This window comes from Arvicanthis niloticus, chromosome 1 (genome assembly GCF_011762505.2).
Source record: "Arvicanthis niloticus isolate mArvNil1 chromosome 1, mArvNil1.pat.X, whole genome shotgun sequence".
In the NCBI taxonomy this organism is placed as follows: domain Eukaryota; kingdom Metazoa; phylum Chordata; class Mammalia; order Rodentia; family Muridae; genus Arvicanthis; species Arvicanthis niloticus.
Window position 1 is genome coordinate 58,639,314 of NC_047658.1, and position 16,356 is coordinate 58,655,669.

The 16,356-nt window shown below is 38.4% G+C and overlaps 1 protein-coding gene across 2 annotated transcripts in view; it reads left to right on the top strand.

The window, feature by feature from the left end:
• The window catches only part of Rab38 (RAB38, member RAS oncogene family), a 90,842-nt gene that overhangs the window by 53,064 nt on the left and 21,422 nt on the right, over positions 1-16,356 (top strand). Inside the window, exon 3 of one of the 2 annotated variants that reach the window (XM_034489998.2) lies at positions 13,030-13,919. The exons of the other annotated variant lie outside the window; for it this stretch is intronic. Coding sequence (XP_034345889.1) covers positions 13,030-13,182 — 153 coding nt within the window. The 3' untranslated portion in view covers positions 13,183-13,919. Of the gene's footprint in view, positions 1-13,029; positions 13,920-16,356 lie in introns of those variants that run through there. 2 annotated transcript variants of the gene reach the window in all.

The window sequence follows — 16,356 nt, forward strand, 5'->3', positions numbered from 1 at the left end:
CAAAAGGGTAATATATAAAGAAACGCTAAACTGAAAGATTGGGAAGATATTATCAACCTTGAACTGGCCATTCATTTAATTTTGTAAAACAAAAAATCATTGGAAAAGATAATAGTAAATAACATAGGCATATATAGACATGTATATATAGGCATATATACAAGGCTAGTATCTACCAAAATAGAAGGACTTATATGTTATGTAATATTTATACATATTATCAAACGTATTATTTATAATGCTTATAGTTCTCTGTTCATTAGTTTTAACTGTCACATCGACAGTTTTTCTTGAGTAAATATTTATTTTTGTTTTGTGTGCATGAGTGCTTCAGCTGCATCTGTATGCACCCCATCTGTGCCTGACACCCATGGAGGCCAGAAATGGATATCAAATCCGGTGGTACTGGAGTTGAAGATAGTTGTAGGCCACTATGTGGGTATTGGGTACCTCACTCGGGTCCTTGTAAGAGCAGCAAGAGCTTTTAACTGCTGAGCCGTCTTTCTAGGTCAGAAGAAAGTCTTAATGAGGAATGATGCAGATCGAGTAGTCCTGTGGTTGTGGCTGTGTGGGACGGTCTTGATTGTTAATTGACGTTGGAAGACCCAGCCCATTGCATGTGGCATCATTTCCTAAGCACAGCACCCTGAGCTGTGTAAAAGGAAAGAAAGCTATCGGAGAAAGTAACCCTCTATACTTGACTATGTATGTGATGCCTTAAGTTCCTGCCCTGATTATGCCTAAATAACGATTTGTAGCTGGGAATGTAAGCTAAATATACTCTTCCATCAGGTGATTTTTGTAAGGACATTTTAACTCATCAATGGAAGTGAAGCTTGAACATTCTGATAAGTGGGTTTTATTAATTACTTTGATCTTGTAAGTAAGGCTCAAGAAAATTGTCATTTTTCCTAAATAAACATAGTTATTAAGCAGCAGTGTTTATTCTAAACAGTTAGGAACAACAAAATATAAAGACTTATTTCTAAAAGAAATAAATGATTCAAGTTAGGTCTGCTTGGGTGAAAGTCTGATTATCCAACTGAGTTCAGCTCAATGACAATGAAGAGTTCAGTCAATCTGTCTACTTCTGGATAGAGTGATGTCTGATAGCAGCTGGGAACAAATTAGAACAGGCAGTTTGGCTTGGGGAGTAATTTTGTTGTGAACATATTTTTCTCTTTCAATCTCTACGTAGATCACCCATATGTAAGTGTATTTTCACATTGTAATGTAAACTTGTCACTCTGCCGCACAACTGATCACTCATTTAGTCAGGTGCTGGGCTGTTCATTAACTCCTCATCTGCTGTCGTCAGTCACTGAGGTGGACAGTAGAATACATCAGTGACATTCCAGTGAAGGATGCATACAAACTAGTCCTTTCCTGTTGATCAGAAATAGGTGACAGTATTTGAAGAGTATCTGTTCCAACCAAAGCAAATCTGGTGACTCCCCACAGAATATGATTGCCAAAGTATGACCTGAAGCAAGAAGAGAACGAGATAGGAGTAGGACTTATATATCTTGAAGCACCGGTGACTGTATTGGAGTAACATCTGGGTCCTTCATCTCTGTTTACTATTTAACTCCACCAAGAGCCCTGTGAAAAAGAATTATTACTGGTCTCATTTTGCAGACTAAGAAGTTAAGGCAGAGCCTATCTACTCATCCTTGGCCCCAGAGATAAGTCACAGTATAGCTCTTAACTCTGAAGCTTTCTTTCATTTCATTACACCCTGCTGCTTCCTAGGACAATGATGCTCCAGTTTCAGTTTGTGGTCTTAACACAGAGTGGCTGGAACAAAGGCATTTAATCAAGACAGAAATAGATTTTAAGACAGATCATTTCTGCTCATATAAAGAAATCAATAACACTTGAAATTGAATCAAATACATCCAGCATACACTACGGCTAAGTGTGTAATCTGTGGGTGTCTCAATCTTCTCTTTGACAAATTGGGGTTGATAATATATTTCTTCTCAGATGAGTTTATATATGTAGCAGCATGCATAGCAGAATACTAAGTGTCCAAGCAAGTAGTGTTAGAAATTATTGCTATTAATATTTGTTTCTGTTGGGTCACTTACTTTCCAGAGCTGACAAACAAAAAAGGATATTATCTGAAGCAATTTTTCATGAATGGAGTTATTAAGTCTGACTAAACAATAGTGTTGAAACTTGGGTGTTCTCTTTTTAAAACTGATTATTGGGTGTCTTAACACTGCGTTAGCAAAAGACTCACAGTGATGATAATTAAAACACAAGTAAATTAAAAGTGAAGTGTTAATAGTAGCAGAATCCATGAGTGTTATGACTGAGTGATCATTCATGATGAGTTACACACACTGGATTTGGAAAGTGCATCTCAGGAATGGAAAACTCAAAAAAAAAAAAAAAAACCCTCTTGGGAATTGTCTGCCTAATATTAGGGCTGTAGGTACTTAATAAAGAGAAAAAAAATAGATATGATGCCATGTTTCTTCAGGTTCCGGAATTTAATGGAAGTAAATGAGTTGGGTGCCAAGCTAGAGAGAGTATGAAGCCTGAAGCTACACATATGCCATTTAAATATATTAAGCCTCAAAGCTACCAAATTAACTAATAACCATGGACCAAGTACCATGCATTGTAGACTGCTCATTTCTCATTTTTCAGATTTAGAAAGAAAAAAAAAAAAAGCAGTAGAGCAATGAGGTAGGAGAGCTGATGCCTGTTGGCTTCATGGCATCTATGGAGAAGAGTAGTCTAAGAACAAAAACCACACTTGCCTTCGGTGCTGCCCTGATATAAATGTTTTTAGGTCATGTGACTAGTTTGATTTGTGGGCTGGATAACTCTGAGAAAATTATGCAACCTTAGGTTTTCTTGTGGTTCTTTGGGAGCATTGATTTAGCTGACACAGGACACGTGTGTACATGGTACATGATTTATAACTTGTCCATGGGTATTAGTGATGTTGAGTAAGATGATTTAGAGCATTCTTGCTATGTTGGAAGTTAGTAGCACAAGAGCATGTATCATAGTTAAAAGTTAAACATGATACTGTTGTTGGGGCACCAGCAACAGACAGGAAAGGCACAGTCCTCGGGGTCAGCTGAGGTGGCTATAAAGAGCTAAAGAACATAGAGAATGCATTTCACAAAACAGACAGAAGGCCACTCAGAAGAGATAACATTTTCAGAAATGAGGAGGTGAGTGGGCAGCAAAAGCTGTGCAGTTCAGTAACCCATGTAATTATGCCCATCAGTCATATTTCCTTCTGTTTGCCTAAAATTTCTGGGGTGTCAGAGAAGGCTGAAGTAGTGACAACTTGTTTCCCTTCCTCCTAGTGTTTTGTTACTCTGTAAATCTAGGGTGTTTTCAAGGCTGAACTGGGGTCCAGTTCAGAACATGGCTGCCCGGGTGATGGAGGAAGTGTTCCCTCAAAGTTAAGAGAGCAGAGCTGTGAAATATGAGGCCCTGACGCTGTAGGGAAGCACACACAAAGCCTGAAGTCAGACTGTAGTGGGAGAGCAGTTGCCTCACATGCCAGATGCTTTGGGTTCAATCCACAGCAAATTAAAAAAAAAAAAAAAAAAAAAAAAAACCTGAAAGTAAAGACAGTAAGAGTACGATGGTGATGGAAAGTATTTGCAGAGGACCACAGTCCTCTTAGTTAAGTGTATCTGCAAACTTCTGTGTATGCCATTTCTTTGTGCTGACAGCATGATTGTTCTGTGTCAAGTCCAGTAGGGATATGGCTCAGCCTGCCCTTCCCAGTGATTGTTAGAATGCAGTTGGTTACTTTTAGTTTCTCTTTATATACCACACATGCCTTCTCATTCAGAAATCATGGCAGAGTACAAAGCTTTGGGTGCTGGCGACTGTTAATATGAACATAAATAAAAAGTGGCCAAGAGTTTCCCAAGCAAATAGAAAATGCAGGGCTGTGAAGGCCGGAGCCAGGTCCTGAACTTTAGTGTTACAGGATCATGTGTACAATGTTCTATGAACTGAATTTTCTCTGAAGAAATGTGTATTCAATATTGCTGTGGAGAGTAAGTGGAAAACTCCACCATGAGAACAGCATGTGAGACACTAAATCTCAGAAGAAGGGAGCCCCTTCTTCAAAGCTTGAGATCCACAAGAGGCAGCAAATCCCAAACAAAAGCAGAGGAAAAAGTGCAAAGTAGGCATGAATTCACCACACAGGCACTAGGGTTAATGTTGATTACAGTCAACAAAGAGCTGGAAACTTTCTGACACTTAAATGTAAAGAACCTATCTGCGTATGACATGTTACCCAGCATGCTCCCGCTCTAATTAAAACTGCACAGTGCTGAGGAATTTAGCACCCTAACCTCAAGCCTCTGGTACATCTTGTATTTTGTTTGAGGTTGACATATTTGAAAAGACTGTAGATAGTGAAATTTTTACTGGCTGCTAATGAAGCAGAATATTGTTTTTTTTTTTTTTTTTTTTTGTTTGGTTGGCTATTTTTGTTTTGTTTTTATTAGAGGTTTTTGTTTTGTTTTGTTTTTCTTCCCTAGCATTGAGGGTCAAAGATTAAATAATTTGACCTCAGACAGACAGATGTTCTAAAGATCTCCAGATCTTGAAAGATCTTCAGACACCAGATAATTAGGTGTTTTGCTCCATGGGAAAATCAGAATCACTCCAGTGTAGGGCACTGTATTAAATTATATTTTCAGAAATTCCATTAGAAGTTTATTAGAAATAAAAGGACACTTGTATTTAAAGATGCCTTCACTATCTGTGTCTTATAACTGGATGCACACTTCAGTTCTTTATTTTTGTGTGTTTGTAACATGGGAGAGGGTGAGAGGGCACTGCCTATGTACATGTGTGTGTGTGTATTCACGGAAGACAGTGGTACCTTCACCCTCTTTACCTTCTTGGTTACAACAGCTTCTGTTTCAAAACCTGGAGCTCACCAGTTTAGCTAGGCTGCCTGGCCAGCAAGCCCCGGGAACCCTCCTATTTCAGTGCTGTAGTTGTGCATACATGGACCTCACTCAGCTTTTTACATGGATATTGGGGAACTGAACACAATTGTTTGACCAATGAAGCTACCTCCCTGCAGAGTGTGTGTGTTGTATATGTGTGCTGCATGGATATATTTATATATGTTTGTGTACCCATAGGTGCCCATACCCAAGCATGTAGAGGCTATTGGTAGAGGCATATAGAGGTTCTTTTACTGTTGTCTGTCCTATTTCCATAATACAGCATCCTTTACTGAACTAGAAGCTCAGTCTTTTTCAGCTAGGCTGACTAGCTAATGAGCTCCCATGATATTCATGTTTGTCCCTCCCAATGTAGCCATAACCAGCTGTTACATGGATGCTAAAGATCTGAACTCAGATGCTCAGGCTTCTATAGCCATTGCTTTTTCCAGCTGAGTCATCTTCTTAGTCCAAAATCTTCTGAAACATGTCCATGTGAGTTACTGTGACAGATCCACTGAATCAGTGCCTGAGAGGAGGAGGACCCTGGTAATATACATTTTGTAAACACACGTGGTAAGCATATATAGCCATGACTGAGACCTCTGGGTTTAGAAGTAAAGTTATTTTCTCTGTATTTTTAACTTGAAATCTGTTTTGTAATGCTCAGAGACTAACACAAGAAGTTGTGTTCTTTTGAATGACAGATTGACCAAGGACAGGCTCTGCTCTAGGCTCCTGGGCCTATGGCTTCCTTACCTTTAAAATGTAGCTGGCAAGTTTTTTTTTTTTTTTTTGTTTGTTTGGTTTTGTTTTTGTTTTTTTTGTTTTTTGGTTTTTTTTTTTGTTTTTTTTATGTGGGGGGGGGGGGGAGAGGAGAGACTGACAGAGACAGAAACAAAGTGACAGAAGGAGACAGAGGCAGAGAGAGACACACAGAGAGACAAGGACAGAAAGAGAGACAGAGGAGAAAGACAGAGAGGTGAGTGCATGAGAACTCACTTGTCAAACCATAGGATGCACTCCATTTGTTTTTACCAAAATGCTTTGTTGGCAGTTATCAGCCTTTTTTTTTCAGGCTTATCGAGGGTTACAGTGAAGAGAATCCATAGAAGTGGACCCAGCCCAAGCATTCTGACCTGAAGCTGTCAGTACAATACACCACCACCTCACACTGCAGATGTCTGAGTGAATCAGCCAGATCCTGCCAGCCTGTGTGTGGTTTGGGAATTACAGAGTGTGTACATTGCCTTTCAGGCAGAAGATACTCCTGGGATGCTGTTACTACTCTGAGTCACATATGCAAACAAAAATCCCCAGGTAGCTCTTTACAGCTGAGCCAGCAGTTCAGCTTCTGCACAGTCACCTGCAATGTGAGCCTGACTGCCTACAGTGATGCAGAATAGCTCAGGAAGTGATGCCTGCAACTTAACTCAAGTTTCAACCAGCAAGGTTTTATCATTCACCTTTGTCTTGGAACAAATGGTATCATATTGAGAGAAGTTTGTTCTGTATTAGGCTAGAGAGGAGACTCAGAAGGTAAGAGTACCTCCTGCCAAACCTGATGATCGGAGTTCAAAGTCCTGTAGAGGGAGAGAATCTACTTCCTCGGGTTCACATAGTTGTACACACATGCACACACCATACCACAAACACACACAAACACACACACACACACGTGCACACGCACGCGCTCACACACACACACACACACAGGCACATGCACAGGCATACACAAACACAAGCACACACCACTAATAGATAATTCTTTTACTGGTTTCTACACTGCTATTTGTTTCTCAGCCTGCTTGGCTGAGACTATTGTTGCACAATGAAAGCAAGATAAAGCACACTAAATATATTTGAAATGGTATTAGCAGTTAAAATCGGGCTTGTCTGAGATCCCATTAGCATGCTCTTTCTCTTTTTCATTGTGGTACCAACTACCTGTCCATTGCTTCCCTGTATTTATTGGGGAAATGTTTAGAAGAGTAGAAATGAATTGAAGCTGGCTTTAGACATTATACACTTCACTTACCTTTTAGCAGTAAGCCTGTGATCATTATCACTGTTCACTATTTTCTCTGAATGCACACCTGATCCTACCACCTACTAATGTGTGGCTTGGGCCTAACTAATTCCTCGGTTTCAATCTCAATTTCTTCAGCTGACAGAATTCACACATTACTGTTCTTTAGATGCTAAGGAAAGCCTTATGTGAGAAGAATACAGATAGTTCCCCATGCTTCACTGCTCCAACTATTTCCCTTGTTTAAGAATTAATATGATGAACTGGTAATCACCAGTGTGGTAGGTCTTCTTTTTCTATTTCTCTTTTTGAAAGGAGAAAGGTTAGGTATATTGATTACTTTTCTGTTGTGATAAAATATCATTACTTAAAGCACCTTAGAGCAGAAGAGGATTTATTTATTTTAGCTGACAGTTCCAACGAAGTATAGTCCATCATAGCTAGCAAGACATAACAATAAAAGCATGGGCTAGTCTTGTAGTCAGGATGTAGAGAAAAGAACAGGTATTGGAGCCAGGTGATGAGTAATGGAAACCCATCTCTAATTATGTATTTCATCCAGCAAAGCTACACCCCTTAAGGGTTCTATAACTTTCCCAAACACCACCATCATCGGGAACCAAGTATTCTAGTACTGAAGTCTATGAGACACAATTGTCTCATTTGTACTATCAGAGGAAGCATCTGATGCTTTGAACTTTCCTGGTTTCATACAAGATCCAAAAAACATGGGGAAACTAAGATAAGCATGTGACTTGAGACACTTTCTCTACCTGTTATATCCCTTCCTTGTTATAACATGCATATTGTGAATGTAGTGATAAATGGAACCCCTGACCACTTCCTGGCTTCATCTTTAAGCCTATGGTCTGAGTCAGGCATGATGCCATAATTATCAGCATAATTATCAGTACATGAAACATGTACTGATAGATGGTTAAGGCCGAGTGCTCAGTGTCTTGTCTATACAGTCACATCTATAATGAGATTCTATAAAATTGTACTTACTAACACTTCCCCTCCTAGAGATTCTAGTGTTCAAACCTCTGCAATAAACTGGCTTCCAGATGCTCTTTCTGGATACTCTATACCTCTGTGGTTCTAGTGTGTAATCCCAGACTGGAATGGGTCTTTCTCATCTACACCTCTCTGCCTAGGATTTAGCAGATAATACTGGTTAAAATAATGGATGTGGCTTGGTCACCATGAACTGCCACTGTGTTCCTATTCACAGCCTCAGTAAAGTATCTGTTACTCTTCTGTTCCACTAGTTTCCCCATCCCAGTCCTAACCCCACCCACCTTAACTTGATAAGTTACTCTTCAAAACAATTTCTCCTACATTATAGTGCATTTTATGGGGACCTTCTAACTAGGCTGCCACTGATTGATTGGTCATTTCCTCATTATACTTGTCATTTATTTGCCAGTATTAGCATTTAACCCTACTCATTAAGAGATTTTTTTTTTTTTTGCCAATTTCTACATTAGTGAATGAAACTACACAGAACTGTTATGTAAATATGTAAAGGGAAATTTTTAAAGTGTTACTAAAATGCCTAAGTTATACTATACATGAAGGAGGGGCTCTCTTAAGGTTTGAGGAGTTTCTATTCTATAAACATATTTTGATAGCACGTAACAGATGAAAAGGAGACACATTTAGTACCTATTGTGTCTAATGCTGGGCAAAGAACTTTTGTTACTGCATTTGATCTTTAAACCACTTTGTCAGCATTTTGTTATGGATCCAGGAAGAACACAGGAGACCCTACCTCTCCTGAAGGGTTATTGGTAGTGGCTGGTTGCTGGGGAAAGGCTGCTATTTTCTACAGTAGTGTAGTCAAAACAACAACAACAAGAAAAAGGTAGTCTGTGCTGCCATAAGTAGTAACCTTTCACACATGCTCATACAAATAACCTTAATTAACCTCAGTGGGTCACACACAAAAAAAAGATATGAAAGTGTTACAGGATGTATGTGTGTAGAGGAAATATTTCTTGTGGAAGAGGGAGTGGTGAGAGAAGGAAGTGGGGGTGAGCATGCATAATGTTCTTTATGTGCATATATAAAATCATTAAAGAATAAATATTTTAACATTAGGAAAAAATCCCCAAAACAAATACAACTTGATAAGAGACATACTCTAATGCTGAGGGTAGGGGTCGCAATCAGAGATGTCTGGCTCTTCCATCCACATGCTGTGCAGTCATGGTGAAATTCTATAACCTTTCTAAACTTAAGGTTTCTATCTGTCTTCCAACATATGATTATAGCTCATGTCTGGTATTGGGGGTATGTAAAAAGATTTTTTTTGGGGGGGTGGGGTCTTAATGCCCCCTTTTCTCCCATATAAATGTAGGGAGTTTCTATATTTACTTAGTTCATATAGCTCCCAAATAAAAGATGCACTATGCTGGGCAGGTTTTGAGCTATTCTAAGCCTCTATTAATGTCCAGATAAATGCCCAGTTACTTGATATCTCAGTCTTGTCTTGGATCCCTCTGCTCCATTTGTGTCCTCCTGGCTGCTCTCTCATCTCATTGTGACCTTATGGTGAATTCTCTTGTCTCCATATGTTCTCTTCACTCCTTTCTTCTCTTTCAGCTCTTCTCTCTCTACCTGGGACCCTTTCACTGGGATCTGATGTCCTGCCTCTACTGTCCTCTCCTGCCCAGTCATAGGGTAATCAACTCTTTAATGACCAATCATAGGTGATGGACAACAAGTTTTACATAACATTGAGACCAGAGATGCTTGATATTGCCATACTTTGTACTGTAACCAGATGTCTGGGCACAAAAATCAACATCTGAATGAACAGCATATACTTTAAAACCACCCTAGTATATAGGGTTTCTTTAGTGAGAGATGCTTTCTGGCATGCTGAGGATCTACTACAAGGCTAAGTGCAATTACACAGTCTCACCATCCTAAATGTAATACAGTAGAGAACCAGTGACTAGGCTATTCCTTAGTGACATAAACAAGTAGCTAAATTCATGAGCAAAGCATTCATCTCAGTCTGTCCCAGACACTGCCTAAACTAAGATTATATTGCCTTTGAGCAAGAAGTTCAGTTGTGACCTCTGGGTATGATGATGGGAACAGAAGTGACAGGTGTGGCAAGAATGGACAGTAACTTCGAGGCACCATGGTCTTCCACTCAGGGAGCAGTGGTACATGTATTGCTGTTTTTTTGTTTCTGTGGAATGGGACAGATGTTTGAGCTGCAGAAGAGGGGTCACTTACTTTCTACTTCAACAGTCACAACAGAATCAATGAGAATAAAACCTAATTTTTAACCTGCAGTAATTCTACGTAGAATTAAGGAATATGGGCCTAAAGGTTTGGCATATGAATATAAAGCACATGTACCCATGATGAGTCAAGTGAAATGAGTTATTATTAGTTCTGCGTTGTCAGAAGGATACCTTTATAGTTGACAAAACAGAGGCTCAGAGACTATTATTGAGTACTATTCCAGAAAATAAGATCAGTAACAAGGTAAGACAACCTGTACTTTAACAGCAGGTAAACTCAGGGTCAGGTATGAAGGATTCAGAGTATGAAAACATCTATTGTCAGCTTGTGCCACTGGCCATGGATACATTTGGTGACCATCATCACCCTTGGCATTTTCTGTCTACTAGAACTTCATTCAAGTTTCTTAAAATAGAACAATGATTTTGTAAAACAAAAAGTTAGGGATAAATAATTTCTGTTCAGGTTAGACAAAAATACACAGTGATGTCAATAGTTTGACAAGACAAAAACCTTTGTATTTTAGCCCTGGAATATCTGGAAGTACTTTCTAAAGGTTCTATAAATTATGATTTAAAATTTTTCTGGAGATCTTTACTAAATTTTACATGAGAAAAAGTAGTTTTTGGTATCCTGGTTGTAAATTCTTTTTTTACTTTTATTTCTGCCCAGCAGGAAAAAAAATTCCACAATTTACAGCAATTAAGTTTCTGATGTATATTTTAGATTAAAATGTTTCTTCCTTTTTTTTCAAAATTAAAGGTTGTTGTATTATTACTAAGTGTATATCTTATGTGAGCACCTGTGTGTGTCTTGTCTGTGTGTGTGTGTGTGTGTGTGTGTGTGTGTGTGTGTGTGTGTGTGTCTGTGTCAGGCATGGGGTTGGTGTGGGGCTGGTACCATGTCATGTCACAGTGTCTGTGTATAAATCAGAAAACAACTTTGGGTGTTGTTTGAAACAGGGTCTTTTGGTTGTATTTCCAGTGTAAATGTCAAACTAACTGGCCCATGAGTGTGCTGCAAGTCTCCTGATAGAGCCTCACATCTTCATGCAGGAATATGCTTGTATTAAATACCCTATGGCTACTGCATCCATGCTTTGGCATAGATTCCAAGGATCTGAACTCAGAACCTTAGGTTTATGTAGCAAACACTACTCACAAGGTTGTCTTCCCAGCCCTGGGTCTACTTCTGATTTCCTGTCTTCCTTTAAAGAGTTACCTCTATCTGGAATGTGGAGGCGCCATAATAAAGTAACTTCTAATCTTAGTAATTTCAAATAGCTAATGAATAACTCCTATCCATGCTACATGTATCATCAAAAGCTGATTGAAACAGAGTCTAAGAATTCCCACCCAAAGGTTTTTATAAATTCATAGGAAAACAATGTGGGGCAATTAAATCCTGACTTTTTCTCTCTTCTAACCAAGAAAGTAAGATATTTTTCATATTTAATTGGCCAGCAGCTATCACATGTTCTTATCTGAGTTCAAAGAGGCCAGAAATATGGTAGTTGTAGCATTTGGCTGGGTGGCAGAAAGACATATTTGTTAAACTGCTAATGACTGCTGCAAAAGGCATCCTGTTAACTCTATTTCCTATTGAGACTATAAAAGTAATATGAGTCCAAGCAATTATAAATCTATGCTAGACTGAAAATATATTTTGTCTTATAAGATTATGAACAGGTAAAAAATTAAAAAATGAATCTAAAAAATATGACATTAAATATATCCATCAAATGATATTGTTTCTATTTGAAAAAAATGAAATCTATGTTTTAACACTTCTGTAGAACCAAGAGTTAGATAGACAGAGAGACAGACAGACAGACAATAGGTTTGGATAGTAGATAGATAGATAGATAGATAGATAGATAGATAATAGGTAGATAGGTAGATGATAGGTAGATGATAGGTAGATAGATAGATAGATAGATAGATAGATAGATAGATAGATAGATAGTAGATAGGTAGATAGGTAGATAGATATATATGTAGATTATAGATAGATAGATAGATAGATAGATAGATAGATAATAGATAGGTAGATGGGTAGATAGGTAGATGATAGATAGATAGATAGGTAGGTAGTAGATAGGTAGATAGATAGGTAGATGATTGGTAGATAGATAGATAGATAGATACATAGATAAATGGATAGATAGATAGATGATAGCTAGCTAGCTAGATGATAGATAGGTAGATAGATGATAGATAGATAGATAGATAGATAGATAGATAGATAGATAGATAGATAATGATAGATAGGTAGATAGATAGATGATAGGTAGATAGATAGATGGCTATGAGTGTGAGAGGAAAATGGATGATGTATAGAAAGGACTTTTCCATTAATCACCAAAACCACTGCCTTGGCTGGAGAGATAGCTCAGTGGTAAGGTATTTGTTTTATAAGCATAGTGATTGGTGTTTGATCCCCAGAACACAGGCAGCAAATTCTAGACAAGGTGCTCCAAAGGCACTTTTAATTTCAAAGTTGAGAAGGCAGATAGTTGACCGCCACTGGCCAACCAGCCTAGCTGATTTGGGAAGTTGCCAGCCAGTGAGATACTGTGTCCTCAGGGAAAGGTAAAGGTACCAGAGACACATCACTTGGGATTATCCTCTGATGTCCACATATCTATGCATAACATTAACATGGAGAAACAAGCAACACACACACACACACACGTATACAAACATTTTTTAAATACTGGATTTTGTCGTATGTAAGACTGTTATTTTAGAATGTTGCATTAAAAGAAAACTGTTTTCCCCCCCTTAGGAAAACATAAACATTGATGAAGCCTCAAGATGCCTGGTCAAGCACATACTTGCAAATGAGTGTGACCTCATAGAATCTATAGAACCGGACATTGTGAAGCCCCATCTCACATCAACCAAGGTTGTCAGCTGTTCTGGCTGTGCCAAATCCTAGAAGGCTCCTCTCCTGGAAAATGACAGAAAAAAAAAAAAACAAAAACAAAAACTGTGGTCCTCATGAATTGTGCCTCAGTTTTTCCTTATTACCATTTTGGGTAAGCATCAGGATAGGGAAGCACATGTGACAAGCCAAAGATATATGACTGTATGCTTCCCGTCAAAGAGGAACAGCAAATGTTCTTTATGTGTTTTCCCGCACCGTCAGCACAGTGTTTACAAGCTTTTAAAATATTAGTCTGTTGCAATATGCTGTTTTATCACTGAGCAAAGTCACTCAGGGACACAGGCAGCCCTGATATTCATTCCTTTAAATCAACAAAGGCTCTGGTCTTCTTGAGAAGGGCAATAACAGAGCAAGACAGAGGTCAAGCTAAGTGTGGGGATTTGTCTTGCCCTGATGTGTCTTTGTTCAGGTATCAATTTGTTCTCGGGTGGTCTGATAGGTCGATTAAATAGAAACGCTATTTTCTCCATTCATGGCAGACCTAAGGGTTGTCTGTGATGTTTCTCTTCAGAGTCGTGTGCACAGGCAGCCTGGGCTTTTGTTGTCACTTGCTGTGCCCTGAATGCTGGTTTAACTGAAAACTGTATGGAAAGATGTGCTCCCTGTATGTGCCTTTCTTTCAGCTTCCTCTGACTCAAGCTGCGGGACTGCTCTGTCCATGTAAGATATATTATATATATATATTTTTCACAAGTGAAAAATAAAACATTAAAAATGCTGTTTCCCTATTTCTGATATTGCCTTCTTTCTTAGTACTGTGGATTTTTTTTGACTATACAACCATGCTTCTCAAAATGCATTTCTACATTTGATTTGAGAAAGGTAAGGCCTTGGGATGAGTGTATTCCATCCGCACCAACTGTTTATTCAGTATTTAGGTCAAGGAAATACTCAGTGCTTATGAATTTTTTATTAATTATGGAAACATATCTTCATACATTCTGACCAAGAAGGTGGCAGAACAGAACAGTGAATGTAAAAACAAACAACAGATCATACTGTTGAAATATTGCAGGTGGGTAACATTTTTAATAGAACTATTTTCTTTGATATTCATAGTATACTCACAATGACTTCAACTTTTACAACATATATTTTTTCATATTCCATTGACATTCATTGTTTCTGTAAGCTCTACACCCACATGATATTGTTGTGTCTCTTTTTCCCTTAGCATGTACCCTTATCCCTGATGCAGTGACCCATGAGGCAGGTAGACTTGAAACATCTAGGAATTCATCTTTCTTGAACCACCTCTCACCCATGAAAATAAGAATGAACTATAAATGGTCCCCAAATTTCTTTTTACTTGCAAGGGATAATTCCAAGACATGGTCTGTGTAATGTTTCTAGTGGTGCTAAGTATCTGGTTTTTATAGAGGTAGTTTTCCATTTGATTCATCCCAAATTATTTTCTTATTCCTCTGGTGATGTTCTCTGGTTATCCTTCCAAATAAACTACATTCATTCAAATACATGAATTGTCTTATGAGGAAGGCAACATAAATTTGTTAAGACAGAGGTGAACCTAGGGGGTAGATCCTTTGTAGAAGATGCCTAAATTGAATCATTTACAAGTCAAGATGGACTCAATGCTCGTGAGCAAAGCTATTAGCTATAGTAACAAGTTACTAAGATTCGCAGGAGGTAGAGAACAGATCAGCAATAAATATGATTCAATCAAACTCAAGCTTCCACCAAAAGATACAATCGGCAACATGAAGAGATGAACTACAGAATGCAAAAGATACGCTCAAACTATTCACTGATAAAAATTAACATAAAAGTAAATAGGGACTCTAAAAACTCAATGTCAACAATAATAATCTAATAAAAATGATCTGAAGAGATGCTCTTCTTGGCTTGAATAAACCTCAGACATCTTCCTCCAAAGTGAAGCTACACACAATGGGAAACTGAGGAAACCTTCCCTCCTGCCTCCTTTGTCTCAGCACCAGTGGGTCCCAGGATTCTTAAATAATTTCATTTGTTTGAGCTCTGTGTGCTTGTGCCTCTTAAAACATCAGAGGACTGGTTAGTAACTATGAAGTTCATAATGCATGGCTTTTCTTGCTTACTCTATTTGTTTTGCTGATACAGGCTCTCTCTCACTCTATTGCCAGGGTGGCCGCAAACTCATGTTATCCCTGCCTTAGCCTTTGGAATAGCTGAAGTTACAAGTGTGGGCCAGCCCATCCAGCTCTTACTATATATTTTCTACACAGCTTTAATATTTCTTTATATTTTATTAATTTATGTGTGAGTGTTATTTTTTTTTCTACTTGTACATTTGTGAATCATTTTCATGCAGTACTACTGGAAACCAGAACCAGGCGTTGAATCCACTGGAACTGGAGTTATAGCTAGATGTGTGAGCTAAAATATGGATTCAAAGACTTGAGCATGATTCCTCTGGAAGGGCAGCTAGAGTTCTTAACCACTCAGTCATCATTCCAGCTCATGTATATTCATTGATATGTAGCTTGATCTATACTTTTAAAACAGAAGTTACATTTACTTCTTTATTTTGTTTGTGTATATACATCACATGTGCTCATTCTAGAAAGTATATGGGGAGGCAAGCAACAGTGAAGATGACAACAAAACCTTCAGAAATCAGTTCTCTCCTTCCATCATGCTGTGGGCCCTAGAGACCAAACTCAGATCATTGGGCTTGGCAGGAGGCACTTTTACCTGCCAACCATGGTAATTCATTGGCCCTCTCCACAAATCTAAATTAATCTCTTTGTTACCACTGCCCCTAGAAACTGTTTATGGAGAGATAAATGACTAAGTTAGGGTCCCAGACCTGATAATGTTACGCTCAAAGAGGCAAGCACATGAGCAATTCACTTTATGCTAAGAAAAAAAGGTGACTATCTAATAAGGTTAAGATATTATGGAAACATAATTTGTTTTTAGTTGTAACATTAGCTATAATTATGATCAAGGTGGGGGAATGAGATGTGTTCCTATTGTTCTCTTCCTTGAGCACTAAGATTTAGATGCCCTACAAAAAATTTGTCTACCTTTTCCTGCTCTTTGGATTACTCTCTTTTGGGGGTATAGATTTGTCTTAAAATCATACCCACCCTTAAGGATCCAAACCATGATGTAGTAATATGAGCTCACCCATCTCTGAAGACAGTGATCAACTTTCTAGAA